The sequence below is a fragment of the Lucilia sericata genome, unplaced genomic scaffold (assembly GCF_015586225.1).
Source record: "Lucilia sericata isolate MDLA Ls3-8-SP2 unplaced genomic scaffold, ASM1558622v1 Contig000054F_arrow, whole genome shotgun sequence".
Taxonomy (NCBI): domain Eukaryota; kingdom Metazoa; phylum Arthropoda; class Insecta; order Diptera; family Calliphoridae; genus Lucilia; species Lucilia sericata.
Window position 1 is genome coordinate 433,999 of NW_023994090.1, and position 19,538 is coordinate 453,536.

A 19,538-nucleotide genomic window follows, 5' to 3' on the forward strand; every position below is an offset into this window, starting at 1 on the left:
TTATTTTGAACAATAGATTTTGTATATAAATTCTAAAAAATAAATATTTTTTATATAAATTTCTTAAATATTTTAAATAACGATTACAAAAACTAGAGAACGAGTTAAATAAATAAATTATAAAAATGTTTAATTAAAAATCTAAATCTTTCACTAAAAAAATTATATTAAAAATTGTTCATTTTTTCACTCGTATTATTTTGAACGCGTATATATATATATATATACAGGATTTCTTATCAATCAAAGACGAAATTTTTCCATTCCTACTCAATTAGTTATTCTTTGTGAAAACTTTAATATGAACAATTTGAACGATTTCCATTTGTTGAAACCATGGTTTTAACATGTGGTGCAGAAACTCCTTACAACACCATATATTTTTTATATTATGTTTCCGAGACTTTTTCTTTCTGGAGACCAATATTTGTATTATCGTCAGCGATCAAGTCTTTTCATTAGTTTTTTAAATTTCATCAGACATTACTAAATGTATCAGCCTTATCTGACAAATAATATCCATCTTTTTGTATTTTCCTCGTCTATTTGTCAACAACTGTTGAATCTTAAGATTTAGAAGAATTTCGCTATATTTTAGAATAATGGAATTATTAACTGACTTATTGAATATATTTTACTCTAAAGTAAACGCGTAAGTCTCAAGATATCTTTATGATATGTACATATAAATATATGGTGAATGGTTAACATAACACAACTAACAAAATTTTTTAATACGGGAAAATGATTCAGTACTATACAAAAACCACTTTACACTTATATTTCATATTCAAAAACATATGTTGGATATGTGTTTTAGACTCTTCACCATCTATGTGACAGCTAAATATTGATAAATCTACAACCTCTTCATCAAAACATCAAAAATATGCGTTTATGTGTAGAAAAATACTCAGACCCTGCAGGCTCAGGTGTGACAGATAAAAAAAAATTTCAAGGCAATATAAATGCCCTAAAAACTTTTTGTATAAAATTTCATCAACATCGGACAACGGATTCGGGGGTCAGGCGTTAATGGGTTAATTAATGGCAAGAAAATTTCGGACTAACCCATTTTAATTCCCACATTTGTGTCATACTGTCTGCCCGACTTATACACTTTACGAGAAAGAATATCCGAAACATTTGCAATAATAAATAGGGGAGGAAAGTATGGAGGCCACTCCAAAATTTTTACATTCTGGTTACGAATCAATCCTTTTACAGCCCTAGCGGTATGGATCGGGGCATTATATTTTTTAAATATCCACGGTAAAGATCAAAGATATCCGAAAATGTGAAAAAGCTGTTTTCAGTATGTCATTTCAATTATTACAATTCTTACTGGATGAACGAAATTGAAGCTCACATGTTTCATAATACAAAATTGCCCCCCACCTAGGGTTGCCAGCCGGACTTGCCTGGATTGTCCTGCTAAAATTTAATTTGTCCAGATAAATAGAATTTTTTTAGTACACTGCAATAACTTGGACAATAGCTTTTATGTTATCTTTGTCAAATCATATTAGCCAACACTGTTTGTACATTTGTTATAAAACTAAGTTATTATTTCCCTTGCACAGCTGATGTCGTAATAAATATTATTGCGAGTGATACAAGATATATTAATTATAAGGTAGTGTTATCAGAACAGCTGATCGTTTTTTGCTATTATGTTAATTTTTCGCCGTGGTGTATAATTAATGTCAAACTTTGTTTACATTTTGTAAATGTCAATCCTTGTTTTCTTTTTATTAATGTCGAACTGGTTTCATTTTGTATATGTGAATTTTGTGATTAAAGTGAAATTGTGTGATTAGGGTATACTTTTGTGTTTTTAATCTTTAAAAGTTTAAACATCAAAATAAATTATAAACAGATTGAAATTTATAAACATTTTTTGTTCAATATAAATTCGCTTTGATTTATTTGTCAGCTGTTTTCGAAATTTTTCTCTTACAGCCAATTCGCCTTCTCTACTCTGAATTCGGCGATGACACTACCTTATAAAATTAATATACCTTGCGAGCGATAGTCAATTTCTTTACGTACAGCTTACGTACTTATGATTTTTAAAATTTAAAACTAAGTTAACGAAGTGATCGGGGAAAACTAAAAATATATTCGTACTCTATGGACTATAACAAAGCGGAATTGGTATATGAGAACCCCTGCATTTTTTTGGTGTATCACTGTGAAATTATTTACACAAAACCAAAATTAACATTTTCTCAGTATTTTCTCAGCAGACGACTCAGGTAGAGCTCTTCCTTTCAAAAATAACGATTACATCCATTTGGACCTTGGATCCGAAAAAAAGATGTTGCTATTGTTTTTTATAACCAAGTGTTCACATAGAAACTGAAGAGGTTTTTCTTTACGAGTGGCAATTGTAGTGGTTTTTATTAATTTTTTTTTAATATTTTCAAAGCTTTGGCTCTTCTTACAATACGTTTTACTGCAGCTAGGCTTGCTGTAACACCCACTTTTTCTTTAATTTTTGCTGCAGAATCACTTGACTTGGAGGCGGATTTTATGAAATCTCTTCTGTCCGCTTATGTTATGACTCCATATGTATGTACGTCTGTTTATGTTTTCTTAATATTCAGACTGCTTTATTATAAAATTGCGAATAACATTTGTTATAACTTTTGCTTTTTATACCCTCCACCACCATCAGTGGTGATAGAGGGTATATATAACTTTGTCATTCCGTGTGTAACACCAAGAAATATTCAGACCCAACAAAGTATATATATTCTGGGTCCTTATCAAATTCTGAGTCGATTTAGCTCTGTCCGTCTGTCTGTGTAGAACACGCTCACGATAAAACGAAGCAATAGAGTTTAACCAAATTCACCCAAAATGTTCTTCATTTTCCTAAGTTGTTTGGTATTGCAAATGCGCAAAATCGGTTCACACAGGGAAAAGTCATGAATCAAAATTTAAAACAACCTCGAAAAAAATAAGCATTTTTTACACATTGTGATGTAATTTTCTCGAAAACTATGCAAGATAATTCCATGAAAATCACCATAAATTCGTTTCTACACAAGAGCTTGATCCCTGCTGAAAATCGCCAGAATCGGTCAACAATTTCATATACCTCCCATACAAAAGTACATATTCCCGGAAAATGGGTTTTTTGTTAATAACGTCCGCCACAATGTCGATATCTTCACAAAATTTCACAAATTAAAATCTTGTATCAATAGAATTCTTTCAGAGGAAAAATTTTATGGATCGGTCCATAATTGGACATAGCTCCCATACAAGGTGACCTCCCGAAAATCACTTAAACGCGCATAACTCATTACTAAATTAAGATATCCATATAAAATTTGGTATAAGTATTGCCCATATGCATAGATATATTACTGTGAAAATTTTTTCCGATCGGTCCATAATTGGTCATAACTCTCATACTAGGTCCCCTCCAGAAAATCGCTTAAATGCACAATATTCATGATATAAATACAAAATTTTGAAATTTTGTCTTTATATACATAATTGGTCATAGCTCCCATACAAGGTCCTTTTACGAAAATCTCCTAAAGGCACATTTCTCATTACCAAATAAAGCCATTGATACAACGTTTGGCACAAATAATAGTTTTGTATATGTTTAAGTACAAATCGATTATTTGCGGCATTTTTCTCTAAGTGTAAATCCTAATGATTTACTACCATTAGTTTACATCTTTGATGGAAAACTATAATAAAACTAACGAGTAAACCGCTAACGGTGTTTAAACATTGTTTGCCTCCATTATTTAGTTATAAGTTTGATTTGGTTATTAGCCAAAGTGAAGCCATCTACTGCACTTGTGCAAAGAGTTTTTTGAAACTAACATTTACAAAGGTAAATAATAAAGAAAGAGATTTATTCTCTGATTTTGAAATTTTATTAATTTTCTTGTGTTTTACTTTTTATCATTGGGAAACTTATTTGGTTTGTCCATCTTGAATCGAATCGGATATACGCCGAAACATTGTTCCTTCGGACCGGATTAAACACAAGGAAAATTTATCCATTTACAAAGGAAGTCTCCTTGACAAGGAAATACAAAGCCCTTTAAATTGGAATCAACATCAATTGGAAAAAATAAGGTTAGTGAATTTGGCATTAAAAGTGGTAGTTTTGTTGAAAAATATAAAGTCACAAATTAATTATACACATATATGTACTTGTGTGTGTGTTTGCGAAGTATAAATTTATATTTCTTAAGAAACAACAAGTTGGTTAGTGTCAAAAAGGGATTTTTTGTATTACTGTGAATTAATTCTTATTGTGAATTAAATTTATCAAATACATCCCTGGGGAAATATATTTTATACAGTACCCCTTTGACATTTGTGATCGGTACCATTTTTATCAAGGCTGTGTTTGTTTATAAAGACGGACAGCCATAATTAAAATTAAAAATTTGTGCTTTTTTTGATAATTGAAGATTAAGAAGTTAATTAGAATAAACAATATCGAGTAAAGTTATAAGCGGTGCATTTTTCTTTTTTTTCCTCCTTTATATACACTCGATTAATAAGATTGTAAAGTACTTTCGAAATAAATAAGTGTTTAAATAAACTTCAAGTCGCGGCTAGTGTTAGCGAAAAAAGGTAAAAGAAATACAATTCTATCTAAAGCACAGCCGTTAGAGGAAACAACTCTCAATATAATCGTAAGAGTAAATTTGTTTATTTACGCATTCTCTAATTTATTTTTGTAGATTTGCGTTTATTTATTTTCGTGTGGTTTGCAAGCATTTATCTTGTAATTTTTTGCTTCTTCTTCTCTTTTTGCAATTGCATAAAAGTCACCCTACGGTCGGTGGAATTGACTTAGTACAGTGACCTTTGAAATTTATTGAATACAATTTAGGATTGTCAATAGTGAAACGAATTAAAACTTTTTTTTGAAAATGCCGTTGACAGCTCTCGAACGTTTTACCCGTCTTTCGGATTCGGTTATAAAATTTGAGGCTAATTTTCATACCATTCGCGAAGAGGAGCATCATATTTATTATTTTGAAGTTTTGAACAGCGAACTGAAGATGTTATGGGAGAAAATGAAAATTGCCTTTGATAAGTGTATTGATGATCTTGAATCATCAGAAGACGCGGAGCCAGAGGATATCCAAGTGGCTGAAAGCAAATTTAATAGCACCATGAACATTTATGCGCGTTGTTCAAAGCTTATAAAACTAAAAATTGATGAACTTGAGGCCAGATCGAGACCTAAAGAGTCTCCTACTATTAATAATGATACAAACCATGATAACGTCAGTCATAATTTGCCTCTACCTCCCTGTGACACGGACATTTTCAGTGGCGATTACCTATCTTGGCCCACGTTTAGGGATCTTTTTACCGCATTGTATATCAATAACAGTCGCCTTAGTAATATAGAGCGGTTATGTTATTTGGTAAAAAGGACGGATAAGGAGGCAAGAGAGATTTTATCTAAATGTCCATTGACTAACCTAGGTTTTGATATCGCTTGGAAAAGCTTGAAGGATACATATGAAAATCCTCGAATGTTAGTAAATAATCAGTTGAAAGGTTTGTTTGGGTTAGAGACAATTTCAAAAGAAACTAGCTCGTCTTTGAAAACGTTGCAACGCGGAATTAATGGTTTTATTACTGCCATGGCAATTTATGAAATTTCCACTCAAAATTGGGATCCCATTCTAGTTTTTATCTGTATTCAAAGATTACCTTCTCAGACCGTGACATTATGGGAACAGAGCATCAAGGACAAAACGGCCTTAACCTTATGGAAGGATTTGGATATGTTTTTGTCCGAAAGAATTCAGACTTTGGATTGCATCCGCGATCTAACGAGTTCCAATGTTGATAAAAAAGGTTTTGAACGGAAAGTAAAGGCTCATGTTTCTAATACAGGCACTCAGAATGCGTGTGTAGTTTGTCATAGACAGGGTCACTTATTACGTTTTTGCCGTCAATTCAAAAAAATGTCTGTTTCTGAGAGGTATAACGTAGTAAAGAAACATCATTGTTGTGTGAACTGTTTTGCACCAAGCCATGAGGTTAGGGATTGCAAGAGCGAACATAGTTGTTCCGTTTGTAGGAAAAGACATCATACTTTGCTTCATCGTGAGAATCCAGTTGGTAATTCTGCTTCACCACCTATAGCTAATAATTCTAAAGTTGCAATAATTGGCAATACGCCTGAATTAAATTTGCAAGAAGCTTCTACCTCCGCCACTGCTCCAACTAATTCGAATCGCCAAGTCTTCCATATTTTACAAAATTCGTCTGTTTTATTGGGAACAGCTATGGTTTCGGTTCATAGTCATGATACAACGTATCCAGCTAGAGCATTAATTGATCCTGCTTCGGAAGCCTCTTTCATATCGGAACATTTGCGAAATCAACTGCGACTTCCGTCACATTCTACGAATGTTACGATTTCCGGTGTTCATAAAGACGCTTCTACAACTTCGAGGAAATGTTGCTCTATTCGAGTTGGTTCCCCACTAGATGCAGGTTTTAATTTGGAAGCTAATGCTTTTGTATTACCTTCTATTTCCGGAAATTTGCCTTCATTCAATTGTCCTTCGGAAATAAAAGGTGAATTACCAAATATAAGACTGGCAGATCGTAACTTTTACAAAAGTAGGGCAGTAGATTTATTACTTGGCGCTGACCTATATCCACGTATTATATTGGATGAAGTTCGGAATAATATAGTTGGTAGTTTAATGGCTCAGAAGACTGTGTTTGGTTGGGTTCTGACAGGACCCGTTAACATTTCGCCAAAAGATTCTATCAATGTATTCTCCACTACGATTACCCATTCAGAGGAGGATAATTTAAATGAGAATCTCACAAAATTTTGGGAGTTAGAACAGCCACCAAGACGGAAAGTGCTATCGCAATCCGATAAAATGTGTGAGGAAATCTATAGAAAGACTACCTTTCGTGATTCAGAGGGAAGATATGTAGTATCATTACCCTTTAAACCTGAGTTCCCTCAGGAAATTAATTTAGGAATCTCGAGGACAGGAGTGTTGAAACAGTTTACGAAAATGGAAGCCTCACTTACACGAAAACCAGATGTGAAGAAAATGTACGATGAAGTGCTGAAGGAGTATCTGGATTTGGATCACATGAGGCCCAAGGGGACTGGAAATAAGGCCGTTACTTACTCTTGCTATTTGCCACATCTTCCAGTTTTAAAACCGGAAAGTAAAACCACAAGACTTAGAGTGGTGTTTAACGCCTCGAATAGGACCTCTAATGGTAAAAGTTTGAATGACTGTTTATTTGTAGGACCTTCTTTGCAAGCTGATTTGGTTAGTTTGATTTTGAGATGGCGACTATTTAAGTTTGTATTTAACTGTGACATTTCTAAAATGTATAGGCAAATTAGGGTCCATTCATCTCACACTCCATTCCAGCGAATTCTTTACAGAAGTTCAGCTGATGAAGAGATTGTGGATTATGAACTGCAGACCGTTACATTTGGTATTAATTGCGCTCCTTATTTGGCTATTAGGACTTTGCTACAACTAGCAGAGGACTCTGAGCAAACCTTCCCATTGGCTTCGAAGATTTTAAGGGAAGGAATGTACGTCGACGACGTGTTATCTGGAGCTCATGAAGTGTCTAGTGCTTTGTTAGCCAGGGATCAGTTGATTAGGGCTTTATCGGCTGCCGGGTTTGAACTCAGGAAATGGACTTCGAATGACAAGTCAATTTTAAAGGATTTGCCTCCTGGACATTTGGTTGACGCAAAGCTTTTAACTTTCATGGAGTCTAGTAGTTCAAAAACTTTAGGTATTTTTTGGAATGCCCAGTTAGATTCATTCTTCTTCAGAGTATGTCCTTTGGAAATTAAAACGTCTTATACGAAAAGAGAGGTGTTATCTACTATAGCAAAGTTTTTTGATCCAGTAGGCTGGTTAAGTCCAGTTATTGTCATAGCAAAGATAATTATGCAACGTATCTGGCTTGACAAAATAGGATGGGACGATTCTCTTACAAACTCTACTAGGAAAGAGTGGTTAAGATTTGTGGAGTTCTTTAACCAAGTAAATTTTATTAAAATCCCAAGATGGGTTAATTATTATAGAGATTCGGTCACTGAACTTCATTTATTCTCTGATTCCTCAGAGAAAGCTTATGCCGGAGTATTATATATACGTATAAAGTCACCATGTGGCGAAATTACTTCGAGCTTGTTAACTTCCAAGACCAAAGTAGCCCCATTAAAATCTGTGTCATTGCCTCGCCTTGAATTGTGTGGTGCGGTTTTGGCGTCGGAATTGCTTAAGAATGTTGCTCGGGACATTCAAATTCCGATTGAGCGTATCTATTGTTGGACTGACTCAACTATAGTATTGGCTTGGTTACGCAAACCACCCTATTCTTGGACAACATTTGTTGCAAATAGGGTCTGTCGCATCCAAGAGAACACTGGCAACCGCAGCAGGTTTCACGTGCGTTCAGAAGAAAATCCTGCAGACTTAGGTAGTAGAGGTGTAGATCCTCTTACCTTATCCCGAAATGAATTGTGGTGGCATGGTCCTTCGTGGTTATGTCAGGATCAATCTAAATGGGAAATCCGGAGTTTGGATAATATGGACACTGACTTAGAAGTTCGAAAGACGAAAGTTAATGCTTCCTTCTTTACCCGTTTTGAGGATGTGCTAGAAAGATTTTCTTCGCTATCTAGAGCTTTACGCGTTATATCGTATATATTCAGATTTTTCAACGCCACTCATCCAACGAGGAAAGGGCGTTTTGTTTATGAGACTAGTAGAATCTCTTGTCAAGAGATTAGAATGGTGAAACTTCGTTTAGCTATTGTAGCTCAAAAGGCCTATTATGCTAATGAATATAGATGTCTTGTGGATAAGAAACCTTTACCATCAAAGAGCTCTTTAATCCCTTTAAACCCCTTCCTCGATGAGCGAAATGTTATGAGATTAAATGGTAGATTAGTGAGGTCACCTTCGTTGTCATATCGAGAGCAGTATCCCATCATATTACCTTACGGGTGTCGGCTTGCGAAACTTGTAGCGGAGTTTGTTCATAGGCTGACGATTCATGGTGGAAATCAATTAATGTTGAGAGTTTATCGAACTGAGTATTGGGTCCCTAGACTGCGAACCCTGATACGGACAGTGGTTCATCATTGTAAACGTTGCACGATAGATCGAAAACGTTCATGCAGTCAAATTATGGCTGCGCTACCTCCGGAACGTACCACAATCGATAGACCATTTACAACCACTGGAGTTGATTTTGCAGGTCCTTTCGATGTGAAAAACTTTACTGGTCGTTCGTGTTTAATAAAAAAAGGTTATGTATGTGTATTTGTCTGTTTTTCGACCAAAGCCATACATTTAGAAGCGACTTCAGACCTATCTACTGACGCTGTTTTAGCGGCCTTTGATCGATTCATTTCTAGAAGAGGTTGTCCTCACACTATTTTTTCGGATAATGGTACGAACTTTGTTGGAGCGTCAAATGAAATATCTAGGAATTTTCAAACCTTTTTAAAAGAATGCGAGGCCAGAATGAGTTCGAGAATAGGTTATGAGAGTTTGTCATGGAAATTTATACCAGCTGGCGCCCCTCATATGGGCGGCTTATGGGAAGCTGGAGTCAAAAGTTTTAAACTCCATTTTCGGAAAGAAGTTCAAAATTGTAAATATACGTTTGAGGAATTGTCTACGATCCTGGCTAGGATTGAGGCATGTCTGAATTCTCGTCCTTTGTGTCCTATGCCTGATAGTCCTAATGAGCCTACTGCACTCACTCCTGGTCATTTTTTAATAGGATCCGCAATACTGGCTCCACCGGAGCCAACAATATTTGACAGACCAATTAGTATTGTGAATCGTTATAGGAAAGTGAAGGCTTTTGTTCACTATATTTGCAAACGTTGGAAAGAGGAATATTTAGCAACTTTACATAAAAGGTACAAGTGGCAACATCCCCAAAGAGATGTTTCGATCAATGATTTAGTTGTTTTACGAAATGAACAGTTACCTGCTACTTCATGGAAGATAGGAAGAGTAGTTCAGGTTTATAATGGTACTGATGGTCACGTTAGAGTAGTTGATGTTCGGACATCAAATGGGATACTTAAAAGACCGATAACCAAACTTGTTGTTTTGCAAGATTAACTTACCTATCACTTTATGTCAATATTTCCCTACTAACCTTTTATTTTCCCTAGAACAATGGACTCTGTTAGAAAACTACAGCCAATTACCACAGTTTTGACTGAGGAAGAGCTCCTTAACGAGGACAACTCCAATGAAGTTACTGGATCCCAGGGTCTAACTGTTGAGAGCTTAAAGGTAGCAGCGTTAAGCTTGAATTCCCCAACCATGCAAGTGGAGTCCGTTGTTCCACCATTAAATAAGATGCCCGTCGCAGCAGAAGAAGCTGCTATGGAAGTGGTTGCAGAACCAACTATAGTACCCCCGCCAACCATTACTGTACCTAAACAAGTGGAAGCTTCGGGTTCGAATCCTGTCGATCAGCAAGCGCGTCCTAATCGGGAAAAGCCGAGATGTCCAATTTGCCGCAAAAACCATTTGTTAAGGTTTTGCCGTAAATTCGAGAAAATGGACCTTGAGCTCAGATTTCGCAAAGTGGCATTGCACAAAGTTTGTTATCGCTGTTTATTAAGCGGTCATGTTAGCAAAAATTGCAAAAGTTCAGCAAAATGTAAGTTTTGTAAAGAAGCTCACCATTTTCTTCTCCACCCCAAAACCAAGTCTACAAAAACCAATGAGCGTCAGGCAGCGTCATTCGCGGATGTACAATTGCGACAAGCGGTTGCTTTTTCCCCGACTATACAACTTAACCTGTGTTTGCCTCGAAATAAAGTTTTGGTGAGGTCTGTTCTGGATCTATGCTGCCAGAATAGTTATATTTGTGCAGATTTAGTCGCCAAACTAAGAATTCCAAAGATAAAGATTAATGATCAGGAACATTGTAGAATCGAAGTTGAATCGAGGTTTGAGAATACTCAGCGTATTATTGTACTGGCGAGAGTATATCAAATGGATCGTGTAAAAACACCTCCTCTCACAGTGTCAGATTTGATCCTGGAGCCGTTTAAAGGTCTCCAGTTAACCGATCCCACCTTTAATCATTCCGGTCAAGTAGCGTTGGTTTTGGGGCCGGAGATTGCACCAATGATTTTGAGGGACAGGATTCATCAGAGCCCTGGGCTTCCACTTGCCCAATATAGCATTTTTGGTTGGATCATTACGGGTTTGTCGCCTTACTAAATAAGATTCAAAATCTTAATATAACCAGAGTCTCTTTATGGCTCAACTAGAGTCTCTTTATGGCTCAACTAGAGTCCCGTAATGGCTCAACCAGTCTCTTAATGGCTATTATATATTTCAAATAAATTTGGAGTCCTTTATGACTCATTTTGAATTGAGGAAAATATTTTATTATTACTATAGTCGTCGCGAGCCCTTTAATGGCTCAGTAAGTTCAGTTACAACACCTTAAGTGTTGCAAGGGGGCCGGCAATGTTTAAGTACAAATCGATTATTTGCGGCATTTTTCTCTAAGTGTAAATCCTAATGATTTACTACCATTAGTTTACATCTTTGATGGAAAACTATAATAAAACTAACGAGTAAACCGCTAACGGTGTTTAAACATTGTTTGCCTCCATTATTTAGTTATAAGTTTGATTTGGTTATTAGCCAAAGTGAAGCCATCTACTGCACTTGTGCAAAGAGTTTTTTGAAACTAACATTTACAAAGGTAAATAATAAAGAAAGAGATTTATTCTCTGATTTTGAAATTTTATTAATTTTCTTGTGTTTTATTTTTTATCATTGGGAAACTTATTTGGTTTGTCCATCTTGAATCGAATCGGATATACGCCGAAACAGTATACAAAAATTATATTTCAAGATTTTTTCTCGATAGGTTTATAACATGGGTGCGGTGGGTCCCATACAAGGTTCCCTTCAAAAAATCACTAAAACGCACATTACTTATTACTAAATTACGATATAGATACAAAATTTTACTGAAATATAGTTTTTATGTACAGAAATTTTGCTTAAAGAATTTTTTACGATCGGTCTATATTTGGTCATATCTCTCATACTAGGTCCTGCCCCTAAAAGCGCTTTAACCGTATTTAACTATTTGCATTATCAATTTGTGTAGAACAAAATTATATATATGTATGTATGTATTTTGAAAATCCTTAAATCTTTCACACACATGCATACATGTAAATACTAAATATCGCTAAAGCATATCTTAGGGCGCTATAAAAATTTAAAAGAAATTGGCGTTTCTAATGTTCAATAAATCTTGGAATTCTAGTAGACTTAAGCTGTTTAAATCTTGGGATTTTTCTATTTAAGACATGAGAAAACTTATTTCTACAAATATTTTATTAATTAATACAAAAGTTGCTGGTGGAGGGTATTTAAGATTCGGCTCAGCCGAATATAGCACTCTAACTTGTTATGACTCACTTTTATTAATTCTTTCTTTTTATCTATTTGCATACATACATAGCAAGGCGAATTCAGATAAGGTGGTGTTATTCAATCAGCTGATAATTTTTTTCTTAATTCGCCTGGTTTACGTAGCTGTCAAAGTTTGTTATTGTTTACATTTTTATATTTAAAAATTTCCGTAAAACGGAGAAAAACTTCGTTAATATTTTGAATTATTTATGTAAAAAATCTAAAAATACCAAGCATCTCGTAAACAAATATCATTTTATTTAAATAATGGCATAATTGGTATGTATACAAATATGTTATTTAGGAAAAATATTTTTTTCTATTAAATGTTAACATATTAAACAATATTGTTTTATATTTTATATTAACATTGTCTAGATCAGCGGTTCCCACCATTTTTTACTTCGCGGACCCCTTGAGGAATTTATTTAATTTCACGGACCCCCATACATATTTTGATATCTTATTGTTATAAATAACACTGTGATACAAAAGTGAAGAAAAATAAAATGCAGGCGTTCTCATATACCAATTCTATTTCGTTATAGTCCATAGAGTACGAATATATTTTTAGTTTTCCCCTATCACTTCGTTAACTTACTTTTTAAGAGCAAAAGATGCGAAAAAGAGCCATTTTTGAAGTTTTAAATTTGAAAAATCATAAGTTTAGTAGTTTTCATCCGATTTTCAAATCCGATTTTTTTTTAATGATACAAGTGTCTTTTAATCCAAAAAAAGAAATCCAAAATTTATGGTCAAATGTCTGAGTTACGGTCGTTTAAGTAAAAAAACTCACACTTTTTTAAAAAATTTTCATTTTCATCATGCTCTACTTTGACCATGAGGCAGTGAGTTCATCTTTTATTACTTTCCTGAAGAATCACATAAAGGAAGGTTTCTAAAACTTGTTATTTCATAAAAATCTATGAAAAACTGGATAATTTATGCCAATTTTTCTAATAGCATGTTTCTCGAATTTTTGGTTTTCTCCATACAAATTAATTTTTGTATAAAAATGTTTATAAACATTTTTTAAACTTGTTACAAAGAAAACCAGAAACATGAACGTTTTTGTATGGAAGAAATATGCTATATTTTTATAAAACTTAGCACAACTCATAACCTTTTTCATCGATTATCATAAATTGACCATCATTGGAAACCCAACTTAATGTGGCTTTTTTCAAATGTAATAAAAGCTAAAGTTATTGCTTCATGGCCAACGTAGAGCAGTATGAAAATTAAAAATTGTGAAAAAAGTGTGAGTTTTTTTACTTAAATGGCCGTAACCAAGACATTAATCATAAATTTTGGATTTATTTTTTTGGGTTGAAAGACAACACTTGTATCTTTAAAACAAAATATCCAATTTGAAAATCGGTTGCAAACTACCAGACATATATTTTTTTAAAGTTAAAACTTCAGAAATAGCTCTTTTTCACAACTTTTGCTCTTAAAAAGGAACTAAACGAAGTGATCGGGAAAAATTAAAAATAAATTCCTACTCTATGGACTATAACGAAATGGAATTGGTATATGAGAACCCCTGCATTTTTTTGCTGTATCACTGTGTAATTGTTCGAAAATTGTCTTAGTCCTGGTCCATAAACCCTATAAAATATTCCCGTACATTGAGAACATTTAGTATTTCGGAGATGTTTTCAATTTCATGGTTTTAAATATAGAATGACTTCTAACATGATGTTTAATTTTATGATCGTGAGAGCTTTCATGTTCATTTCTCGTCAAGGTAGAGAAAAGGTTTCTTTAACAAGTATTGTCGACATGTGCTTAAAGAGTCATGTTTCTAAATTTTTTTGCGATTGCATAGGAGTGAGCTGAGTATGTAAGCTAAATTTTCGGGAAAATATGTGAAAGTTAGACTTCTTCGATGTTGTTGCGGAATGCGTTACCCACATAAAATATGACTTGAACTCTTTGCGAATGTACTGTGAATTTGGATCTTAAATTTGAATTTTAAAATACCTACGAATTATTTTACTGCGTGGTTTTGACTATTTACGCAAAACGCTATGAATTTTCTGATGTTGATTTAATAATATTGGACAACAAAATGAAGTTAAAATCTGTGTATCACGTTGGAATGGAATATTTATATTTAAAATTAACTAGATTAACACTTTTGCTTACAATTTAAAAAAATATTATGAAATGTGACCTAACTTCATATTCCGGGATACTAGTATCAGTATTTAATTCTAAGGCAAATCATTATCCGTCTGCTATAAAAACATTTATATTTATAAAAATTACAAATCACGTAATACTTTACTTTATAAAAGTGAAACAATAAATTTGTAGCGCCTAGCTTCATCCTGATAAACGACCGAAACAATAAAATTCAAAGAGTCACCAACAAATCTGGGATTATTGAATAAAAATTGTGTATTTTAGTATTTATGAAAAATTTGGAGATATTTTTAATATTTTGTAACATATAGAGAATATTTTTTATTCATGATTTTTTTCGTTCGTCTTCGCGGACCCCCTAGGATTTTGCTACGGACCACTAGGGGTCCGCGGACCCCCTTTTGGGAACCGTTGCTATAAACCAAGATCGTTATACCAACATGGATTTCAATAATTTTATGTGGGTATTTTATGTTCGATTTATAGTTTACTCTTTTTTTGACAGCATATGAATCCTTTTTTTGCAATGTTATCACATTGTTAAGCTCCGCTTTAGAATGAAAATATATTGCTTTTTATCCAATAATATAAATTAGCTTAAAATTGCAGCGACAAAACTACAGCACATAACTATGAATATATAAAATTTTAGTTAATTTTTAGAAACTGTTAACCAAATTGCTATTGAATTCGTTATTTCACTTGAATACATTTTAAGAGTAAATTAACGTAATATAAAGTAAATGTATACGATTTCATAAGCATTTTTTGGTCATTCGCCTTCTTAGTGCACTTTTATGCAATTTAATATCCAAAATGGCTCCTAAAAAGTTTTTCTTGCAAAAAAATATGGATGATTTTAATAAATGTAAATCTCAAATTTCTTAAAAAATCTATCGATTAGTCTATAATTTTGTAAATTATAAGCCGCTGAGGAAAAGGAATTCCTGTTGATCTCACCATTTCTGTGGTATTATCTCCACAGTATAATACAGCTTTATAATATGCAAGACATTTTCATACATAAAACGATCCTTTATTCCATTTATTTACTTTATATTGATAAAATTCTCTGATCACATTACATGGAAAACATCCCAATACCACAATATTACCCCCTCCGTGTTTTATTTTTACCACAGTATAACGATAATTACACTACTGGCCTAGATTCTAACTGTAATTCATCAGAATCATTTTAATTTTGCTTCGATTCATCAGAAAAATGTTCATTGTTCAATATGGCTTTAAGCAACCTTCTGCAGTTCTTATCTGGAAAGTTCTGGACATAATATTTTTTAGTTATTGAATTGCCATGGACCTTATTATTGTAATATAAAAATTTTTAATATCCAAATTCGATACTGGTCCTCCCGTTTGAGGGTTTTTTCTGTGTTCCCCACTACAGCAAATAAGCCTGATGATTGAAAGTGGCCTATAATTTGCGAAATTATAGTGTGATATATATTAATTTTTTAAGAAATACGTTTCAATGATTGACATTTATTAAAATCATCCATAATTTTTTTCTTTTAATCGCAAAAAATACTTTTGAGGATCCATTTTGAATTTTAAGTTGAAGGAAAGTGCATTGCAAAGGCGAATGATCAAAAATGACTATAAAAATGTTATGAATTCTCTTTATTTACATTTTACGTAAGTTTGCTCTTAAAATGTCTACATCAGATAGTATTTCCTAAAACTCCCTAAAATTTAATATATCCAAGGTTATGTGCTTTAGTTTTGTCGCTGCAATTTTTGGCTAATTTATGTAATATATGTAATTTATCCAAAAATAATGTATTTAAGTTTTAAACAATATTATTTTTCATTGGTTTTATAATTTCTAGACTATATTCTTTCTAAACTAATAACTTTAAATACAAAGTAACCAATTTTTTAATTTTACTAAGTTTTTCTAATAATTAAAAGTTCGTGTTTTAGTTTTGTCCGACACTGTATGCGCTTTTAAGGTCAAGGTGAGTGGTAGCTGTGCCGAGGGCCTCGATGGCTATTCAGTGCATGGGTTGGTCCACTCCCTGGAGACAACTTAAAGAGTGATGGGTCGATAGCTTCATCAACCTGCAGTCTGCCAAAAGGCAAAGAGGGTGGTATCGCGAAAACCAAAGCGCTCATGTGAGGTAAAGAGGACTGTTAAAATTCCGGCCCTCTCTTCTACTGATCTCTGCAAGGATGTCATCAACCCTTTTCATCCAGCAAGAAGGTGAAGAAGTCAACCAGCCTGTATAATTTACATGTTATTGTAATTATTTGTTGGTCCTATAAACCAAGATCGTTATACCAACATGGATTTCAATAATTTTATGTGGGTATTTTATGTTCGATTTATAGTTTACTCTTTTTTTGACAGCATATGAATCCTTTTTTTGCAATGTTATCACATTGTTAAGCTCCGCTTTATTTACTACTTTGATGAAAGATTCTAACGAGTAAACGGTTAATGGTACCCGTTGCCATCAATTTATTAAATTCACTTCTTTTCTGATCGTCAACAGAAGCACTATGTGCAATTTGCTTTTATAAAGCTTCTACCAGGTAAAACATTAAAAAATATACAGAGATTTACGTCTCATTGAATTTTAAAATATTTTTAATTTTATTTTCATAAAATTTTGCGAAATTCTGGTAGAGCTGAACAAGGATTGATAGCTCCTTTAATTTTAAGCTAATGAGCGTGATTGGGCAAGAATATTATGGTACTTCAAAGTTGTGTTTTTTACACATAAGTTGGTACCCCAACAAATTATATATTTAGAAAAAGTATTTTTAACGAAGCTAGTTTTCGATATACACAGAGTCCGAACGCCGGCTAAGGAGAATTAGGACATCCTTTTTTCTCTGTCTTCGAGAGTTTCACTTTTCAAACCGCATTGACCAAAAGTGTGGTATCGTATAACTGTACCGAGTTATGGTTTTTTTGAAGTGCACGTTGACCATATGCATTCGTGTTTTAAGTTTTTAATTTTTATAATGCGGACGTTAGCGTTGGCACTGTGGATCTAAGATTCAGGTTAAGATAGTTTTAGCTGTGTCTGCAGCAGACTTAAAAACTAAACAAACACAATGTGAATATAAACAAAAAATATCACCACACAAATTATATGAAAGATCTAGGTTTGTTCCCAAGGTATGTATGTATGTATGTATGTATGTATGTATGTATGTATGTATGTATGTATGTATGTATGTATGTATGTATATTTTGAGTGGCACATCACAAACACTTCTTCTACGAGTAGGTCTAACATACGTACATACATACTTACATAAAATTAATAATAAATTATTTTTGGAATCCACTTCATTTAAATAAACTGTATTAAAATGAGTAAAATTGTTTATAAATAATTGACATATATTACAATATATTTTTAACATTACCTAGGATCTTTCGGCAACTTCGGGCCGCGGCCTATAATACGCTTGATGTTATCATTTAGAACAACTAATGTATCTTTCGCATTCTCCAATTCTTGTTGAAGATCATTATAACTCTGAATATAGTCCGTACACATTTTACGTTAATATTTATACATTAAATATCGGCAACTCAACTAATCCCAAAATGTAGTAAACATTTACAATATTCAACTACTAAAGTTGTAAAAGTAATGGGTATTTGGTTTCTCAATAACGTCTCTTTAACAATGCCTAGACTTGATAAATTTTTTCATGCTAAACGTCAACTTATCAACATAAAGAATTATCAGGTATAGTCACCATTACCCCGTGTCTATATTAAACAAATATTTATTATACTAAACGTCAAATTGTTATCATGATAAAAAATTAGCAGATACAGCATATATTTGCGTTATTGCGTTGTTATGACAGTGTTGTCTAAACAATTGTTTAGACAACGTTGTCTTGATAACAAAAGTCATTGTATTGTAAATTTTGTATAGAATTTTGTTTTTGTGCAATTAAAATTGATTTTTAACATAAGTTTTAGTGAAATTAGTGTTTATTTACAAAATTTGCATTTAATTTCAATTGTTTCTGTTAAATATAGCATTATTCAGTAAAATTATCTGTGAGTTGTCGTGATAAACTCAGCATTTTGTTACTCCTATGCATTAACATAAAAAACCGTAAAATATTCTGCCGACGTTTTGTCAAGTGCTGTGATAAATATTTGTCTAATATAGACACGGGTCTATCGATATTGCAGTGTTAGTAGACAAACAATTGTTTAGACAACTTTGTCTTGATATAATACATACGTCTTTTAATTATTTTTTGGTAATTCTTCTTTGTTTAAGTTTTCTATAATATAATACATAGAAATATTAAATTAAGCGTGTAGAATACGGAGTAAATGAGAACATATAAAAGGACATATTTTTTACGTTTTTTTTTTTTTTTTTTCTTCAAAAGGTACTTTTTAATTTCCTTTAATATTAATATTAAAAACTGAAAATGGAAAAATCTAAACGCCAGTTAACATTATACCACAAGTAATATGATCTATAATTTTTGTAGAAAAGAACGTATGGGATCGTCTAACGCATTATGTAATGAAACCATCACACATTGAGAGTATATACGGATGAAAAATTTTATATATTTTGGAATGATTAGATTAGAGATGTATTTTTTGTAAAGTTAGAATGATATATTCGGCTGTGCCAAGATATATTAATTATATATACTCTGACTCAAACATGTATTTAAAACATATTTTGTAATGTTTTCTAAAATATTTGTTCGATTTAAAAAAAAATATTTCTTACCCCGTGTCTTTATTAGACAAATATTTATCCCAGCACTTGACAAAACGTCGGCAGAAAAATTGTCAGTTTTTTGTTTTTGTTAATGCATAGGACTAACAAAATGCTGATTTTATCACGACAACTCACAGATAATTTTACT

General features: G+C 32.9%; 2 protein-coding genes across 2 annotated transcripts in view; one reads left to right on the forward strand and one right to left on the reverse strand.

The window, feature by feature from the left end:
- LOC119616051 (pinin) overlaps positions 1–18,286 on the reverse strand; it is a 38,690-nt gene extending 20,404 nt beyond the window's left edge. Inside the window, exon 1 of the mRNA XM_037972198.1 lies at positions 18,048–18,286. Within this exon, the coding sequence (XP_037828126.1) occupies positions 18,048–18,181 (134 nt within the window). The 5' untranslated portion in view covers positions 18,182–18,286. The remainder of the gene's footprint in view (positions 1–18,047) is intronic.
- LOC119616050 lies at positions 3,927–11,373 on the forward strand. The gene is made up of 2 exons (XM_037972197.1): positions 3,927–4,110; positions 10,211–11,373. The coding sequence occupies exon 2, from the start codon at positions 10,215–10,217 to the stop codon at positions 11,274–11,276; it is 1,062 nt and encodes a 353-aa protein (XP_037828125.1). The 5' UTR covers positions 3,927–4,110; positions 10,211–10,214; the 3' UTR covers positions 11,277–11,373.
- Positions 18,287–19,538: the final 1,252 nt, after the last annotated feature.